Source organism: Ranitomeya variabilis, chromosome 5 (assembly GCF_051348905.1).
Source record: "Ranitomeya variabilis isolate aRanVar5 chromosome 5, aRanVar5.hap1, whole genome shotgun sequence".
NCBI classification, from domain to species: domain Eukaryota; kingdom Metazoa; phylum Chordata; class Amphibia; order Anura; family Dendrobatidae; genus Ranitomeya; species Ranitomeya variabilis.
The window spans coordinates 173,306,601-173,327,094 of NC_135236.1; the positions used below are offsets into that span (position 1 = coordinate 173,306,601).

General features: G+C 44.1%; 1 protein-coding gene across 6 annotated transcripts in view; it reads left to right on the forward strand.

Annotated features, from left to right (window-relative positions):
* Positions 1-20,494, forward strand: part of ZNF710 (zinc finger protein 710) — a 239,113-nt gene that overhangs the window by 204,691 nt on the left and 13,928 nt on the right. The window contains exon 4 of one of the 6 annotated variants that reach the window (XM_077263519.1): positions 11,758-11,892. The exons of the other annotated variants lie outside the window; for them this stretch is intronic. Coding sequence (XP_077119634.1) covers positions 11,890-11,892 — 3 coding nt within the window. The 5' untranslated portion in view covers positions 11,758-11,889. The remainder of the gene's footprint in view (positions 1-11,757; positions 11,893-20,494) is intronic. 6 annotated transcript variants of the gene reach the window in all.

Genomic DNA, 20,494 nt, shown 5'->3' on the forward strand with positions numbered 1-20,494 from the left:
GCTATGGGGGTGTTATTCAGCTGCAGGGTCAGGACGATTGGTTGTCATTGAAGGAAACATGAATATGGCCAAGTACAGAGATATCCTGGATGAAAACCTCTTCCAGAGTGCACACAGCTAAAATAACAAAGGAGTGGCTTCAGAACAACTCTGTGACCATTCTTGACTGGCCCAGCCAGAGCCCTGACCTAAACCCAATTGAGCATCTCTGGAGAGACCTGAAAATGGCTGTCCACCAACGTTCACCATCCAACCTGACAGAACTGGAGACGATCTGCAAGGAAGAATGGCAGAGGATCCCCAAATCCAGGTGTGAAAAACTTGTTGCATCATTCCCAAGAAGCTCAAAAGGTGCTTCTACTCAATACTGGGCAAAGGGTCTGAATACTTATGACCATGTGATGTTTCAGTTTTTCTTTTTTTAATACATTTGCAAAAATTTCTACCTTTCTGTTTTTTTTTTTTACTCAAGATGGGGAGCAGAGTGTACATTACTGCGCATGCGCCGGCGCACTATGTTCCATAAGATCCACACAGATAAATACTTCCGGAACATAGTGCTACGGCGCATGCGCAGTAATGCTTTTCGGCTTTGCTTTGGGCAAAGCTTACTGCGCATGCGTGAGACAAGATTGCATTGCGCACATGTGAACTATGGAGGACACCTGCTCCAATTCCAGAAAATAGTGCGGACAGCGGGGAAGGATGGGGTGAAGGAAAAAAGAAGAAACACCGCCCATCGGACCGGACACAGGGCATTTACATAGCCCTCCAAATTCAGGTGACAGAGTCCCTTTAATGAAAAACAATGAACTTTTTTGAATTTACCAAATGGCTGCAATTAAACAAAGAGTGAAAAATTTAAAGGGGTCTGAATACTTTCCGTACTCACTGTATAACACATAGTGAGCCAGTCCTGATGCCAGATAACTTTTTTAGTATTAGAAAGCTAAACCTGCATAACGATTGCATTGTTTTCTCGTATGCTAGTATTTCTGATCTATTACATTTAGTGTAGATTATATGTGTAGTTCTTTTTTTAATGAACTTTTTATGCCAAGTTACTGCTCCTGATTTTCTCTGTTTGCCTAAACATTTTTTTTATTAATCATTTTAGCCATGCCAACACCCATCACAATCTCTTATTGTTTGTATCTTTTATAGCATCGGGCATTATTCTGTTTCTCCTAGTATTCATACTTCTGTATAAATTTCTGCTAACTTTCCACATACTCTTAGCGTGTCCTTGTGTTTTTCCCATAAAGCCCTCTCTGGGCCTCTCTAATTCTCCTTATTTCTTAGCGCTCTCTTCTTCTCACACTTCTCCTTCTATTTCCATCGTTCTCTTTTGTCTTGTTTGCCTGCTTTTTCCCTCCCCTCCCTTTCCAGCTCTCCGCTGAGCGTTCCTCGCCCTCTTTCTCTCTCTTTTATCTGCTCGCTCTGTCTTTCTATGTGCGCCCTCCCTCTGATTAAGGCGCACCTCTCCACTTTTCCTGTTGCGGATGCCCTCTACCCTCGTGTATAGGCTTCTTTCTGTTTTCTCTATGGATTTTTCTCGGATCTTGTTTACCGCTTGCATATAAATATGGAATATCTGTGCACTGTAGCAGTGTTGCAGGTAAATAAAAAATAATGGGTTTTGAAATATTGGACTGATAAAATCCATGATGAATGTAGAATTGTACAATGAACTAACTATATTAAATGAATCCTTTCATACTGGATACATTTTTTTAACGTTCTGCGTTTTTCTTTTTTGGTCTGAGTCTAGTCCACACTAGCGTTACACTACATCACTAGATCAAACTGGAAAGAGGTTTCGGACTGCTAATGTATGCGCCAATGAGCCTTTGTGTCACTAAGGGAAAAAACTAACATAGAAATCGGTGGAGCTGGTCCCTGTAATATTTTTCATCCATTCTGCTGCAAAATCAGTGGTACAAAATAATAGAAAACCTCTAGTGTGAACTGAGCCTTAGTGCGGAGTCTCCGATAAATGAGCTTCATACAGAAGTAATTTTAGACATTTTTTAATTCCCTTCCTATGTCTCCCAGTAATCACATATGCGGCCCCGGTGTGTCTGCCCTGCACATGTGTGGTGCTGATGTTGATGTGTATTTTTATAACGAATCTCTCTACTTACAATTTTTCAAATTATAATAGGCTTTCCTGAGCCGTCATAACTCAACTTTGTCACAGACAGGCGATAACTGTACCCGGCTGTTTCCAAAACTCCTATACTAATGAGCATAGAAATAAATGGAGAGCGACACACAAGCTTTGTCACTCCTTTCATTCCCCTCCAGCATGTGGCAGCCATTCTCTATCTTAGTAGGTAGTATGGGGGTCTTCAAGACCCCATTTTGGAGATGAATGTTGTTATCAAAGTTGAGGGATATACTGTTGATGCTAAAAAGGTCTACAATGGGAATAACCCTTCAAAATGTAACTCTGGAGGGCCAAATTGTAGCACAGACTTAACTATGACGTTAGTGTACTATTTCTCAATCTGAATAGGGCACTCTGATGGCACCGATCTGTCATTCAGAATAAGTATGTAGGAGCGCTGTTTCCTCATGACACTTGGTTCTGTCTTGGTCCGTTTTGCATCAGAACTTGTACCCGGTGTAAGATCTCTGGTGGGCAAGTCTAACCATGGCTGCTGAGCTGACACCAACAATTTGAGCACATGAATAAGTAATGTCACTTTAAGAAAGTAAAACAAAATCTAAATACTTCATCATTTTGTATTGTTTGCAGCATTCTCGTGAACATTCTTCATTTCCAAATCTTAAGAAATGGGAAGAAAGAATATGAGCAGGATACAAATCTTTTTACTTTTTTTTTTTTTAAAGTTGCAATAAGCTGGGGATGCGTACATAGTGTCTAGACACAGAACACTGACTCCCCCTCCATTCACACAGATTCCGCCAGCCCCCAATCACTTCACTTTTACCATGATAGACGACTAACCAGACATGTCAGAGTAGTGTATTAGAAATGTGACCATTTATTTGGGAGGAGAACAGAACCACTCCTTTCTGTCACTGTCCTGGTTGCTGTACAAGGCAGGTGTAGATACGGTATGGGGAATGAGCATGGTGCAGACATTGCCTGGTGCTGCTTTGCTTTTGAATTGCTTTGCAATACATAGAAACAGATGGGCTAATGTAACTGTATATGACGTCCTCATTTAGAGAACCCTCGGACTTGACACTCATACGGCGCTCTCTGCCGAGGACAACATCAGAGTTTCTGTCGGAATCCCTGAAAGGCCGGATGGGAACCATGGCACAGCCCCCATGGAGACTTCCACATAAATCGCTGTCTGGCCTCTGTCCTTGCAGTATTCTACTTTTTCTAATATGCACAAAACATGGTCTGCCACATTCTGTGCATGTTATAGAAAGATGAATTCTGTAAATGAAGTCCTGGCAGTGACTCCGGATGTATTTAGGTAAATGGCTCCCTTTAGAATCCAGTTTTTGGGGGATTCTAGCAGAAACCCTAATATCGTGCTCAACAGAGATCACAGTATTAATGTGCACTTAGCCTTAAAGGGTTATTTGTTCTATGTAAATGAGCACCTATCCACTGAATTTGTGTCCCCTGTTCGGCCCTGGCCAAGCTTGTGTTAAATTCATCTAGGGGAGAACATTCTTTATTCTAGTGTGCAATGGGGTGCCCAGCACCAGGACAAGCACCAATCTAGAGTTACTGAATTATGTAGCAATGTAGGCTTGAATATCCCTTTAGTAGAGAACCCAAATCTATTACTTTTAGGGCAGAAAGTTCAGAAGAGCATCCAGGAAACCCAGGGAATCCATAAGCTGCAGGGACAGCCATTGATGTCAGTACTCCATCTCCAATGCTTCATTACCTTTAAGCATTGTTCCAGTGGAGATAAGAGCTTTACATCTACGGTAGGACTTGTCATTCACGTTTTTGGCTGCTCTAGGATGGGAGGCAGTGTGTATACCCACCTTTATAATTACCCACCTTCATAATTACTGTCCCCTATTTGGGTATGATGAGGTAAGGGATATCTCTGCCTAGGACTTTACACTTGACAGATCCAATGAAAGCTACTGATGGGCCCCCAATCATAATGGAGTGGTCATATCCTGTAATTACAGAAGATGCCAGTGATACAGGGCATTCTGCAGTGAAGAGGAAACCCACAGCATTGTCTGGAGAGCTCGTATACTCCTCTGTAGAAACGTTTTCTACACAATAGAGTCCTCTATTGTTGCTATTTCCCACATTATTGTGAGAACATAAAGGCCCCGTCACACTTAGCGACGCTAAAGCGATCCCGACAACGATACAACCTGTCAGGGATCGTTGCTGCGTCGCTATGTGGTCGCTGGTGAGATGTCAAACAGTGAGATCTTCCCAACGACGCAGCAGCGATGCGGCGACCTGTAGCGACCTGTACAACGATGTCGTTGGTCATTGTGACCCTGTCACATGGCAGCTATTATGACGATTCAGACCTCGATGAGGGACATCCTGTGTGACGTTGTAGTCAACGAGGTCGTTGGTAAGGTGTCAAACACAGCGATGTGTGCTACCCAGCGGGACCTCAACGATCAAAAAAAGGTCCAGGCCATTCCGACACGACCAGCGATCTCACAGCAGGAACCTGGTCGCTGCTACGTGTCACACATAGCGAGATCGCTACTGAGGTCGCTGTTGCGTCACAAAACTTGTGACTCCGCAGCGATCTCGCTAGCGACCTCGCTTAGTGTGACGGGGGCTTAATATTTGGCCTATGACTCCATGTGCTCTAATGTCAGATATTGGTGCCCCTACATTAGTGCCTCAGCGTGTTATTGGCACTGACCATATTAGCCACTGAGACCTGTTGTATATAAAGTAATCATCAATAAGAAGAATATTCCTGGGTGCTGGACAGATGGCCCAGAGTGTCTCCCCTCTTTAGTATGGCTGACCCCGTAAGGGGGTCTTGGTAGTGCCAGCAGTGCCAGCACAGGCGCTCAGGTCACCCTTCTCCTTCCAGATCTGTTGCCTTTCTCCTCTGTACAGCTCTCTGCCTCATGCACTCTTCATTTGTTGGATATCCATATTTCTTGTCTATTTCTTACTTTAACTCTTTGCCACTTTTCTTGTGTTCTGTCTCATGTTCTTGCTCCCTGCTTACTCCTTATCGTCACCATCTCAGCAACTTCTGCCTTTTCTACATCTCCCTCTCTGTATTTTCTCTGCACTTTATATCTCTATTCTTCCCTTCCCCCTCTCCTGTCTTCCATCTGTCTCTCCCCTTCATCTCCTCCTTTCTTCCTCCCACCCCTGCTGTTGTTTTCTCTTCACAGTTAATCCCTGGTATATATTTTTTCCTCTCCCCAATTTTTCCCACTCTTTCCTTCCTCCCTGTCTTAGGGACATGGCAGTCCTTCCTCCACCCCCTGCCTTTTTCCTGTTTGTCATCAGTCTCTCCTTTTCTCCATTTGGTGACTGCTGTTCCTCTTATCTTTGTAAAGCACACTCTTTTCTTGTCTCCTCATTTCTTTCATTTGTTTCTCCCCCTCCCTTCCTTCTCGCCTCTCCTCATGTCTCTTCTCTATCTTACCGCTCACATCTGACTCTCCCAACCTGCCTGTCTTCTCCTGTCTGCAGTTCTCCCTGATTCTTCTTCATGCCAGATCTGTATTTATCATGTCTTTTTCTGCCTCCTGCTTTTCTGTACTCTCCACAGCCTAATGTCTCTTTTCTACATCTTCTTCCTCTTTTTGTAAGAAATATTTCTGCATATTTTGCTTCTTCTCCTTTCCATTTCCCATATATGCTGTGTATGTGACCAGCCTATATGTCTCTATATCTCTCTATGTCCCTCACACTCCTCCTTCTCTTTCCTATGTTCCCCTCAGTGACTTCGCTTTCCTCTCCTATCATTGTGCTCTTACATCTTTCTTTTCCCCTTCTCTTTCTCTGTCTACCTCTTCCCCATTTGTACTTTCTAACCCCTATTATGCTATTTCTTTTCCGCTCTTACTTTTTCTTCTCTACCTCCTGAATTTCTTGGCTGTTTTTTTTTTCATTCTCTTATGTTGCCCTTGTTCTATATCTGCATCTCCTAGTTTGTTTTTTTTCCATTCCTTCTTCCTCGCTCCACCTGCCCTCTCCCCTCCCCATTCTTTCCACATGTCCATCCTCTCTTGCTTTCCATTTCTTTTTTCATCTTTGTGATTTTTTTTTTCTCATTGCTCTTTTTCTATTTTCCATCTCTGCACACTTATCTCTCTCAGCATCCCCTCCCTTTGCTTACTTCTCTCGCCCCCTCCCCACTTTTCACAGTCTGCCTTCTTCCTTCTCTTTCCCCCTCCCGTCCTTTTTACCTCTGCTGCTTTCTTGTCTCTCATCACATCTTCCTGTTGTCCCTCCACTGCTTCTTTCCGATCTTATCTTCCCCATCTTTCTCTCACAATACAAGTCCTTCTGTTCTTCCTGTCAGACCACTGTCTTCTCCATCCTCTATTTCTCTTGCTTGTAACTCTCCTGTTACATTGTGGCAAAGAGTTCTTCCATACATTCTCTACACGTCCTCCTATCCTTTTCATCTTCATTAAAGTTTTTGTGCCTTTCCTTTTTATCTACCTGGCTTGTACTCTTCTCTTAGGTTCAGTGTTGCATACATTAACTTTGTGCAGCCGTTTTCTGTAGCTTATAGTTGAGGAAATTAGTAATTTGCTAGATAGAAGGCAGGAGTCATGAAGCATGACTGATCATTTGTATCTGCTGTAAGAAAACTTGACAGTTCCACTATGATAGGAAGACTGGCTTTAATGCAATATAGTCTAGATTACTGGCCGTGTAATACACATTCATGTTCACACAATCTTTAATGGAAAGTTAGGAAAGTGCAGTTTTAACTGCAGGATCAGTAGATATTGGATTACTAATAAGTACCACTTAAGGGGTCACTCGACCTGACAACCAGGGTCCTCAGCGGTCACATGCCATACTACTGATCTGTTCAGCGACGGGAGTCATGATGCCAGTAGTGATGAAGTAAAAAATGTCTATTATTCTGTGCTGCTGGAGGAATGATAAGGATCCAGGGTACAAGGAGCTGTATTTTTGCGGTTTTATTACGGATGCGTCTCAAAGTATAACACACTTCTTCAGGATACAACCACATATCATGTAGCTGTATCCTGATATGTGGTTGTATCCTAAAGAAGTGTGTTATACTTCGAAACGCGTCCATAATAAAACTGCAGAAATACAGCTCCTTGTACCCTGGATCCTTATCATTCCTCCAGCAGCACGGAATAATAGACATTTTTTCCTTCATCACTTGAATCTGGTCTTGCGACCTGTGTATCGGCAGCAGCTGATCACTCATAAAATGTTGCGTGGTACAAAATAATTATTTTAGTGTCAGATAAGACCCTATTGCGCTTGTTTGTTCCCCAATTCCCGCTCATCATGCCATTAGTATCGCACATGAGTGCTGAGGTCACTAATTGACAGCCCCTTGTAAACAAAGCCCAAAGGACCCCTGATGGTTCTGCAGTAATACACAGGCAATTATTGTTTTTTTATTATTTTACTTTTAAAGGGGTTGAGTAACCCCTTTAAATGACTCCCTCACTGTATTTGAATGCTGTTTGGTTGTTCTGTGTAAGAACAGTTAGTTTTCCATGCAGGACATGGGTTTAGTACCATATATTTCATGCTCAAATCCGATCAGGCATATGGTTGTACTTTAAAAAAAACAACACAATATGATAAAAAAAATTTACATGGTTACATTTTTGTTTTGAAAAGATTCTGACAAACCAAAAATATGACCATCACTTATTGTCCCAAATTCATTATTTTTCTCATCCTGATTTACTGTCTGTAGTGTAAAGTTTGAGGATGATTATTATTACTGGTTACAAGATATAAAAAACACTGCACAAACAAAAACATGTTATATGTTATCTACCGTACTACCTTTACTGATGCATGCATTTTAGGGAGTGCTTCGTGTCAAACTGTCTGCAAACTATCATATTTGTAAATTCAGTCTTAGAAACTTCTTCACCTGAAGTACTGTGCAGAAGTTTTGTGGAAAAAATTCTGCAAAGAAAGAATGCTTTCAAAGATAGATGTGTTCATAGTTTATGTTTATCTGCTAAAATTGCAAAGTGACTGAAAAAAGGGAATCTGAATCCCATCAATATTAGGTGTGACTGTGCTTTGCCTTCAAAAACAACATCAATTCTTCTAGGTACAGTTGTGTAATGTGGCGCGGGGCTGTAATCATGCGCGAGATACTCATCTTGTACGCCCTGGCATGTCACATGAAAGTGGGGATCCTGTGAGGGTGTGTGGATTTCTGCTCTGGATATCGCCATCCCTTTCCTCCGATCTCCTCTCACTTTAGGGACACCCCAGAATGTGACACTGCTCACAAAGGACCTTAGGTCCTCTTTCTATGCACTCCAGGCTCCATCTGCCTCACTGACAGGAAGCCATCATTTTCCCTTCAACTTAGCCCTTCCCACTCTGGGCTAGTCTCAAACATTAACTCTCACTAACCCTATTGTCAAATTACAAACATTGTCAAACTACACACCTTATCAATATTACTAACACCTTTAACACATATCACAATTCACATTATACATCACATAACATTATACTCCTTTCTTCAAGAGGGAACAAGGGCAGTATATACATGTCCTTACATTTTCCCCTTATTTAATAATGGCTGTCCTCGGCCATCCGGAACCTGTAGCATTAGGACACCCTCCTGCACATAACTTATTATTATCAAATAGAGTTCGACACCAAGACACTCTCACACATTGCTTAGACCAGTTACCAGGGAAGAATCGATCTCCTGCACATTGCTTAGATTAGTTAGCATTTCTTTTCTTTTGTGTGTGCTGAGCCTCTTGGTTAGGACCATGGAACTTATGATGATCCGAGTCCATGATACTGCTTTCCTAACCTGGCACCAGTTCATTGGGTTAATCTAACTTTACCGACAACAATACAATCCATCCCTGTGAGGGTAGCTCTTTTCATTGTGGACACAGTCCATTTGTCTCCTATCAGTCCTTAAGATGAGGACACAATTCTTTAAGCTTCATTCCTGCCCATGAGACAAGTGCACAGTCCCTTAGAGACATCATCCTTACTGGATAATGCTCAGTTCCTGACGGAGGGTGTAGGACGCTCGAGCGGCTGTAGTGTCTCTTTAATCCGGCAGGGGAATGTGCTATAAGTGCAACAAAAAACTTGGGGGGTGGGGCAATAACTTCAGCCATCCGTGACTATCAACATGGGGAGTCCCACATTAATGGGTCCTAGACCCACTGGAATCTTGGCCTTTAAACAAGGGAGCAACCAGCATAACTTGGCCTTTTTCACTTGATTGTTTTCAAAAGCGGTTTCTCAACTTGTGGCTTTCAGACCCGGGTTTTCTTGGCCTCAATTCTTCGCACATACACAGCCAAGTAAGCACACTTGAGCCACAAACACTACTGCTTGGTTGGCTGCTACCTCCATCAGTCCCGTGGTCTTTTCCTTCACCGAGGGCCCACTGGAACTTGAGGTGGTCTCCCCACTGTTGTTCCTCATACGAGCCCCCAGACCTGGGGGTGTCATGGCCCTAGGCGCTTAAACCACTCGACGAGGCTGTATGGCCGAAGGTACTCTTTCCGCCTCCAAGCTTATTCTGGAAACCACTATTGCGAGCCTGCCCTGTGACCCATATTCTTTCAGAAACTGAGCACGCTTCTCAGACAATGGGCTGGGACCGTGGCAGATGGAGCCAGCATTTTTCGTAGACCTTGTACCAGGTGTTCACCAGGAAGCCAAAGCTCCTCCCACAATCAAAGTATACCACCACACCCAGTGTCATATGCTGTACTAGCTCTTCTAAGCTGGGGCTGTCCAGCTAGCCTGGACCCAATCCTCTTCTTGGCCTGAACTATCCCCGCAATCCACTTTGCTCGAGTGGCAAGAGATGCGTGCCCAGGGTTGTGGATCACCTCCAGCTCGGTGGAGTGGCCTCCAGAGTGGGTGGGGGGCCCTCTGGCATCTGGTCTCATAGGGCCCTACCACAGGTCTCGAACTAGGCCACCGTAAAAGGCTCCTGCTTCTGTCCGACTTACATATTCTTTATCAGGCCACCCGGCCTCACCTTCTTTTCCGCTATTGCCATCAGCTGGCGCAAACGTCTTCTGCCAATCTTCCCTTTGGGTGACTCACTCCACGCCAACAATATCTCCTATTACGCCATCATAATTTCATACTGCTTGTCCGACTCACAACCCACAAATGGCGGCGTCTCCCTCAAGGCTTGCCACGACTCCAACTTTCACTGGGTGTTTTTTTTTTTTCAGGCTGATTTTCCAGTTTTTCTGACGACTTCACCCGCTTTCTTAAGTCACATCTTACTAGGCAGGCCTTTTCCTTCCACTTCATTCTCCTCCAATGACCACTCCTCGCTATAGACTGGCACTTTCAGTTCCAATACTCCCTTCTGTAGGCGTACCCTCTGAAGGGCTAGACACCGCTTCTGTCCCTTTCATTCCTTCTACTCCCATGATGGGTGGGATCTTCTTGTTGTTCTGCACCACTAACCACCATCACAGAGTGCATGTTTGGTGCCAACTTGGACCTATTAACAGTCACCATTCTCCACACATCTCAAGTCTTTCCCTCATCACTCAGTTCTACTATTCGCAAGACTCGATCCTTCTGACTGCGCCAAGAGTAATGTGGTGCAGGGAGATAGCGCTGGGTGAGGTACTTATCTTGTATACCCCGGTATGTTACATAAAGGTGGGGGTCCTGGCTGGGTGTGTGGACTTGTGCTGTGAGGGTGCTACGCCTGTGCAGGCCGCATGTAACTGATGTTGCTGATTTGTCAGGACCAGGTGTTGGACATTTCAATGAGGAAGACCACCATTTAAAAATAAACTTTTTATTGAACGGGAAGTTGGTAGGGAATATATACAAGAGACAGCGGGTACACAGCGTTATGAACGTTTCCTTTACAATTCAAAGCATTCTCCACACAAGTTTCCTTCCTTTGTTTCTCTATTGTTCTCCTTTACTCCCTTTACTTGTCCTCTGTCTCTACTGTTTCTCACTATTTCACCACAACCCAGCTCGATTCTAGAGTAATGTTTACCAAGAGTCCTTTACTTGACCCGCATTTCTGTGTCTTCTTTTCACTCAATGGTGCCAGTATGGCCGGTATTTATCCTCTCTAATACGGATGCTCTGGAACTGCAACCCGGGACTTTCTACTTGTCTCACACACTCAGTCCTGTCTAGGCCTTCAAGAATGATAAACTCTGGTCCTTTCTGCCAGGCGTTCTCTCCCAAAACCGTAGTTCACTCTGTCTCTTAGTCACTTCTGCTCCAGATCTTGCTATCTGGATCGAGTAACGAGCGGACCCATGCACCCAAAATTTTCGGACGAGTATTGGGCAGTGCCGAGCACGCTCGCTCATCACTAGACGGTACATAACGCTTGGATATGCAATCCATACCTCATTATAGGGTTCAGTGTCAGATGTCTAAAATGGCTGTGCTGTTTCCTGCAAAAAAGGTGGTAGGGCATGAATTATAAGGAACTGTTATGAGGGGACTTTCATTTTCAGGCGTAATGAGAGTCCCACTGGTTAAACCTCCACTGACTTGCAACATGGCATTGATTTCAAAAATGGGAAAACCTATTTAAAGGGGTATTCCTAACTCTGACATTTATGGTATATTCACAGATATGCTTGCCTGGTTACTTCCAAAACTACCATAAAAGTGAATAGAGAGCCATACATGCATAACCAGCTTCCCGTGCACGGCAGTGCGAGATAGTCCTGTTCTCAAGAGCTGTACGGACCTGTTGATCTGACATGGTATGTTAACTTTAAAGCATTCTAGAAAATCTTCACAATTAAATACCATGGACACCTTTTAAAATTTAGAAAATATTTTTTTTTACATATGTTAGTGATTTATCTTTAATTATAAGTGCCATGCAGTTTAACTCTGCAATCCATTTCCTACATTTATTTTTAGGCTGTTGGGAACCTGTTCCTTGGGATTTTCTCTTTTTTAGGACGCATCCCTGCCAGTAATATAGGCTGGATATGAGGTCTGTGTGTCCAAGGTACATCACCAACTCTCGGTAAAAAAGAAAAAAAAAACACAGAGCAAAGGCATACACCATTTTTACAGTTATTTTATAGCATTTTGAATTTGTTTTAAATTAAAAAAATTCAGAAAAGTTAAGTTTTTCATACTTTAGAAATCTATAGAATGAAAAATATGAGAGCTAAGAAATCATAGTCTGTAGCTATTGTGTTTAAGGAAAGGAATATTTAGATTATATTGCTAATATTTTGGTGTACAGAAGTGAGCTATAAGAGGTCCATTCAAGCAGATATAGCAAATCCACGAGGGAGAGAATAGTGGGGAGTAATGCCCGTACGTGCTGACCCACAGCTGGGGCTCTGACCAGGCATTATAACATGGCTCATATCTGCCTTTATATCCAGTGTATAAGCCAGGAGGATTATTTGGGGTAGAGCAGAAGAAGGAGCAGAGAACCATTGCCTTGTGTGTGCAAATAGCTTTCATAATGCAAATGATATTTTAATAGGCCATCAGTCTGGGAAGGGTAAGAGAGAAACCAAGACTGCTTCCACACAGCTCTAGTTGTAAAGTTCATCTTATAGCCACAACACCCAAACCTCTCGCTCCACTGCTGAATTGGACCTATGGCCCTCTGTCTGGTGCAGTAGATATGCAGGAGGATGGGGCATTTTAGACAGAATACCAAAGGTTAAAAGTGAAAAATGGACACAAAAAAATGTATGGAAAATCTAACCAACATCTTTCTTTCCATCTAGTGTTTCTCTTGTCACTTGTGCTTTCCTCTATCTCTTCCTCTCTTCTCTCCCCTCTTCCTCTCCTCTCTTTCCTTTTCTTTTCTTTTCCTGTCCTCCTTATGTGATAGTGTCCCTAGTTTCTGCAGCTGTCTCCTCCTCTGTCTGCCTTTTTTTTCTTTGTCTGGCTCTTACACCCTCTTCCTCTTTAACCCTTTCCTTCCTCTCACCTTGTGTGACATAACTTACGGTCACCATTTGACAAGTATTCACTACCCCCCATGTCCATTGTGTCCCAGCGGGCCTGGACTTTTTACTGTGATCATTTCTTCACGTACCCACTCCAGAAGTGTTTAATGGGCAGCGGTTTCCATCACGTAGTAATATGCATACTTTATCTGACACAATCATTGTTAGCTTATCAAATTTGTTGTCATGACAAAATAAGCAATTATTTGCCGTGGCATTTCTGGGGTGAAGGAGTGTCATTTTATGCTTTAAGAATGATTACTTTGCCTCTATTACATAAAGGTAGAGGCACTTATTGGTTTTAAGGGAACATGTCACCACACCAGTTGTGTCCTGTGTCAACTACAGCTATCACCTTATTCAATGCCTGTGCTGCATCCATCAGTGATTATCGGACCGGACCGACAGGATTAACATACAGCACGGGAGAACTTCAAAAGTTTTTATGGGGAGTATACAGTGGGAGTCAGGGGTTATATAACCATTGATGGACTGCAGCACAGTCACTGATTAAGGTCATAGTTTTAGTTGACACAGGACAAAACTGGTGACAGGTTTCCTTTAAATTGGGATATGATGGTGATGTCTGAATAACTAAGGGACACTTTTGCAATAAATAACATGGAGAAGGAGCTGGAGGAGTGTCATGCAACTCCATTGTCAGCAGGAATCTGACTACAAGGTACTTTCCATCTAACAGTAGTGTATCCACTAATTAGTCCAGTCAGTCATAACAATAGAACCACATGCCAAATACTGTGCTCGACCCCTTCTTGCCTCCAAACCAGTCCTGACCCATCAAACCCAAGCCCTGTATATGGCAAGTTAGGTCCCCCATGCATTGGTTTTGTTTTTCCAGAACTTCCCACAGACGATTAGATTGAGAAATGCGGAGTTGGAGGACAAACCAAACCCTCAGAAGTATTGTCATGTTCCTCAGACCATTCCTGAACAGTTTGGGATTGTTGCTGGGTCGTACCCATTCTGGGGTCACCCCTTTAGGTAAGCATGCATTTGGCCGCCACCATCTTCTTTTACTCTGTGCTCCAGCTTTGAGCCTCAAGCGTCCATTGTGGAGACTTTTAGCTGTAGACGGGGTTCAGCAAAGATATAATGACCATGTGGTTATACAGCGTTATATGCGATGAGATTGTTACCATGTAGTGACCCCTTTCTATCAAAGCCACCATTAACTTCATCAGTAATTTGTACTAAAATATAATTTTGTGGATCACATTGGTCAGTGCCCTCCTCATAACTGAATGTCTCCTTGCCTGGGTTCCAATATCATGGGTTCACCAATTGCCCTTTTTTCACCACTTTTGGTAGGTACTACGGTAGCTACAGCATACTGGGAATACCCAAAGACTACACATTATGGAAATGCTCTGAGCTAGGCGGCAATTTGGCCCTTGTCAAAGTCACTTAGATCCTAACGATTGCCCATTTTTCCTGCTTTCAACATATCAACTTACAGAACAGACTGTTCACTTGCTGCCTAATATATCTGACTCTTTGACAGGTGTCATTTTCATAATAAGAATATTCTCCTGACATGATAATGATGGTAATCAATTTTATTCAGTACTCCTGTCAAGAGAAGGGTGTCTCATGACCCTTGTCTGACTCACAGTAGTGGCTTTCTTCATTTAAATCAATGCTGCTTGAGGTTTTCTTAATTAAATGGTTATTCCCAAAATAGAAAGTTATCGATGAAGGAAAACTTACTAATCACTTGGGGGCCGACCACTGTCTTCGGTTTTCTCTTTCAGTCCCATAGATAATCAATGGAGCAAACATACGTAATAATTTTTTCCCTATGCTTGGTTAAAAAAAGTAACCATTACTGACTACTACATTTTTTCTTCTTGATTTCCTTTACTGTTTCTCAATGCCAGAAAGTTGTCAAAACTTTAGTTTTGTGCCATGTCTGTGATCTGCTTTTATTCTACAAAATTAAACAACTGAATGAATATCTTCCAAGGCCGGCGATTCCATAATTTTTGCCAGGGGTTGTATCTTTGCTCATTCTGGGCAGTCTTGCTAAGTGACTGACAGCTTTCCTTGCATAAGTGTCCACACAGATGACTGTCAGTCACTGATTAGGACCACTCCCTTGACTCCTAAACACAGAATGAGAAGAGATTTAAGCAAAGCACTGGTTATATTTATCTTTTCCCACAAACCCACTTATCAATCCGTTCTGCTTCTCCTGTTCTATAACTTACCATGCTGCCTGCAGATTGGACTGCTTTTTTATTTGACAGGTTCCCTTTAAAGGGAACCTGTCACCTGAATTTGGCGGGACCTTTTTTCGGTCCGATGGGCGATGTTTTCGGGTGTTTTATTCACCCCTTCCCTTCCCGCTGGGTGCACGCTGGCCGCAATATTGTCTTGAAGTTGATTCGCTTTCCTCCGTAGAACACGCGTGCGCAAGGCAATCTTGTCTTGCGCACGCTTAGTATGCTTTGCCCAACTGCGGGCAAAGCCGAAAAGCATTAGTGCGCATGCGCCGGCACACTATGTCCCGGAACACAGCGAAATACTTCCGGGACATAGTGCGCCGGCGCATGCGCACTAATGCTTTTCGGCTTTGCCCGCAGTTGGGCAAAGCATACTGCGCATGCGCAAGGCAAGATTGCCTTGCGCACGCGTGTTCTACGGAGGAAAGCGAATCAACTTCAAGCCAATGAAGGGGTGAATAAAACACTCAAACACTGCCCATCGGACTGAAAAAAGGTCCCGCCAAATTCAGGTGACAGGTTCCCTTGAACTACACAACCTGAGACAACTGCCAGTATCAGAAATGTAGGGCTGCTAAGACGTAACACAGACCAGTGAGGACTGGCAATTGTATGTGGATCACAATGGATGTAAATCTGTAATTTCCAATTTTTCTCACCGGGTGACTAATGGCACAACGCCGCGGCAATGCCTATCTGCTGGTTTCTCAGCCATGCTTCTCATCATATGTCTGTTTTAACTGGTATATCTGAACATCTTCTAACCCAGAATACCCACTGCACCCCAGAATCCCATTCCTCTGTTTTAACTGGTACGCTGTCGCTTTTCCCCTGACTTTAATTCCATGTACCATACCTCAGTTTTACTGAATACATATTGATATGTCCATAGCCCTATCCTTTTATTTTATTCTGTCTCTTTCTTCAGCTTTGATGCTAGTCAAATGTTCCATTAACTGCAATCTGTTGATTGCTCCCTGCTGTGAACTATCCTCCTGCTCACTCCTCCCCTCTGTCTCACCTGGCTTCATTTCATGGACATTTGAATGGTATAAGTTGAATGGAGAAGGTCAGATATAACCTCGGTCAGATGTGACATCATTTGAAGTGTGACATCTTTCAAGTGTAACATCAGAAATATACCAGAAATCGGTCAGACGGTAAGACTAATCACTGTCTTCTAATTTTACTTACCTTTTCCTCTCTTACCCTGCTCTTTAACCATGTTCACTTTTGCCCTCACCATTTTTGCTCCACTAATCCTCACTTTCCTTCGCTATCCCCAAACCCGTGCACCCTCGAGCAAAATAACTATTTCCCCTTCTCTCGTACCCCCTACCTCCCTTCATCTGCAGATGACCTGCTCCTTAACCTCAGACCTCTCCAGCTAAAATATAAAATAGGCCGATCACTCTCCTTCACCCACCTGCTTTCCCTTTCTCTGCTTCTTCTCACTGCTTGCGACATATCCCTCAATCCTTGCCCCCCGCCTCATACATCCCACTAATCCTCACCCCTATACTTCTCACACTAAGCGAAACTACCGCAATCCCTCACACTTAAAATCTGTGCCACTGACCCCCACCTCCCTGCTTCCTCTCCCTGGAGCACTTTGGAATGCCCAATCCATCTGCAACAAGCTCCACGTGATCCATGATTTCTTTACTTCCTGCAACCTTTCTTTCCTGGCCCTCACTGAGACCTGGCTGATGCCCCCCGACACGGCCTTCCCTGCTGCACTGAGGTACCGTGGCCTCCACTTTACCCACACTCTTCGCTCTGGCAACAGACATGCTGGAGGAGTGGGTTTCTTTCTAAAAACTGCTCCTTCAACCCCATCCAACCCCCACCCTCCCTTATCCTCCCTTCTTTCAAGGTTCACTCTGTCCATATCTACTCTCTAATCTACAAATGGCTGTCATATACCGACCACCAGGCTCAGCCACTGCCTTCATTGACCAATTCTCCACCTGGCTTCTTCACTTTCTGCTGACATCCCCACCATCATCATGGACGACTTTAGTATCCGTACTGACACCCGCCAGCCAGCAGCCTCCAAACTCCTATCCCTTACCTCATCCTTTGGACTTACTCAGTGGTCCTCCACAGCCACCCACACAGACGGACATACACTAGACCTCATCTTCACCCGCCTCTGTTCCCTATCTAATCTCACAACCTCTCCCTTTCCCCTATCTGACCACCATCTACTCACCTTCTCATCCTTGTCCTCCTCACCCGCCCCCCATGTCCAGCCACTAGCACATCCTCCCAGAAACCTTGCACACCTAGACATTCACAGACTCTCTTCTACCTCTGTCCTCCATAACTTAACTCCATGACACGGACAGCGCCACCGCTTTCTATAACGCTAACCTCACATCAGCCATAGACTCAGTGGCCCCTCTCTTGCATGGCAAAGTGCGACAAATCAATAGGCAACCCTGGCACAACAATCTCACCAAAAAACTTCGACAAGCATCCAGGGTCGCAGAGCGGCGTTGGAAGAAAACACGCCTACCAGACGACTTCACCTCTTTCAAACAAGTTACATTTGCCTTCAAATTAGTCCTCACCTCTGCTAAGCAGACCTATTTCACAAACCTTGTATCTTCATTATCTTACAACCCAAAACAACTGTTCAGCACATTCAACTCTCTCCTCCGCCCACCACTGCCTCCTCCAACTCCCCTAATCTCTGCTGAGGACTTTGCCACCTATTTCAAAAATAAGATCGACCAAACAAGGCAATCCTTTACTGTTCCACCACCCAAACCACTCCATATACCAGACCCGTGCCCTTCCCAAATAACCTCCTTTTCCAACATCACTGAAGGGGAGCTTACCACCTCCTTTCCAAATCACACCTCACCACCTGTGCACTTGACCCCATCCCTTCCCACCAGCTCCCCAACCTCACTAACACACTCATTCCAGCCCGAACCCATCTCTTCAACCTATCGCTATCTTCTGGTTCCTTCCCCTCTGCCTTCAAACATGCCACCATCACACCCATTCCCAAAAAACCTAACCTCGACCCAACTGCTATGCCCAGCTATCGCCCCATATCACTGCTCCCATTTGCTTCCAAACCCCTTGAGCAGCATCTCCATGCTCAAATTTCCTCCCACTTTTCATCTAACTCTCTCCTTGACAACCTCCAATCTGGCTTCCGCCCCCACCTCTCCACCGAAACTGCCCTGACCAAAATTACTAATAACTTACAGCCAAAGCTAACGGACAATTCTCCATCCTCCTCCTTCTCGACTTGTCCTCTGCATTCGACACAGTGGACCACTGCCTACTGCTACAGATTCTTTCTTCCCTTGGCATCAAAGACCTTGCCCTGTCCTGGATTGCCTCATACCTTTCCGACCACACATTTAGCGTTTCCCACTCCCACACTACCTCCTCATCCCGCCTTCTCTCTGTTGGAGTCCCTCAAGGCTCTGTCCTGGGGCCCCTACTTTTTTCCATCTATACCCTTGGCCTAGGACAACTCATAAAGTCCCATGGCTTACAGTACCACCTGTATGCGAATGACACTCAGATCTACCTCTCTGGCCCAGAAGTCACCTCTCTCCTGTCCGAATCCCAGAGTGTCTATCAGCCATATCCTTCTTCTTCACCTCTCGCTTCCTAAAGCTCAATGTAGACAAAACCAAACCCGTCATCTTTCCTCCATCTCGCGTACCTCCCATACCCGATCTATCTATTATGGTAAAAGGCATCACGCTCTCTCTTGCACCTGAAATACGCTGCCTCGGAGTAACTCTCAACTCTGCCCTGTCCTTCAAACCGTACATCCAAACTCTTGCCACCTCATATATATATATATATATATAAAAAAAATCTTGCCACCTCCTGTCGCCTCCAACTCAAAAATATTTCCAGAATTTGTCCCTTCCTCAGCCCTCAATCTACTAAAACTCTTGTGCATGCCCTCATCATCTCCCACCTTGATTACTGCAACACCCTCCTCTGTGGTCTCCCTGCTAACTCTCTTGAACCACTCCAGTCTGTCCTCAACTCTGCTGCCCGCCCAATCCACCTCTCTTCTCGCTACTCCCCTGTTTCTACCCTCTGCAAATCCCTCCACTGGCTCCCAATTCCCCAACGAATCCAGTTAAAACTACTAACACTGACCTACAAAGCCATCCACAACCTGTCCATTCCCTATATCTCTGAACTAATCTCCCAATTTCTTCCCTCACGTAATCTTCGATCCTCCCAAGACCTCTTACTATTCTCCAGACTTATTCGTTCCTCACACAACCGCCTCCAAGATTTCTCCCGAATATCCCCCATCCTCTGGAATTCCACGCATCAACACGTCCGATTATCCACCACACTCGGATCCTTCAGACGGAACCTGAAAACCCATCTCTTCAGGAAAGCCTACAGCCTGCAATAACCATTCTGCCGCCTCCCAACCACCAGAGCTGCTGCTCCTTCTGTCTCTTCCCCATTATCCCGTAGAATGTAAGTCCGCAAGGACAGGGTCCTCTCCCCTCTGTATCAGTCTGTCATCGTAAATTTGTTTACTGTAAACGATATCTATAACTTTGTATGTAATCCCTTCTCATGTATAGCACCATGGAATTAATGGTGCTATATAAATAAATAATAATAATATGTCTCCCATCTCACCTTCTGTAGTTGCACCAGTGTACTAGGCTATATGTAGTAGGTGACATGCACACGTCCCCTGCACTTGGACCTAGCTCAAGTTGCATGACAGATCTGTAAACCGATTAAACTTTTATTAAGTCTCTGGATCAGCCATCTTCTCTCTGTGGTGCACTTTACAAAAGTTAAATGTTAACCACTTACTTAGCTTTTCCTGACTACTGTGTCAAAACATATTCATTGTGATGAATAATGTATAGGATTTATTTTATTTCCAGTGCATACTGTACATATACAGTATATAACTGGATGACAAAATGCTCTCTTTTATAAATTATAATCTATTTCCCTATAATTATATTTCTGTTTGTGTAATTATTCACACCTTAGTACTGTTGGACCAGAGCCACCAGCCCTCCTCTAACACCCTGAATGACAGTGGTGGATCCAGCATATTCTCGCCAATGCTTAGCAAACAACATAACAAAAAATATTTTTTAGGATTCCCT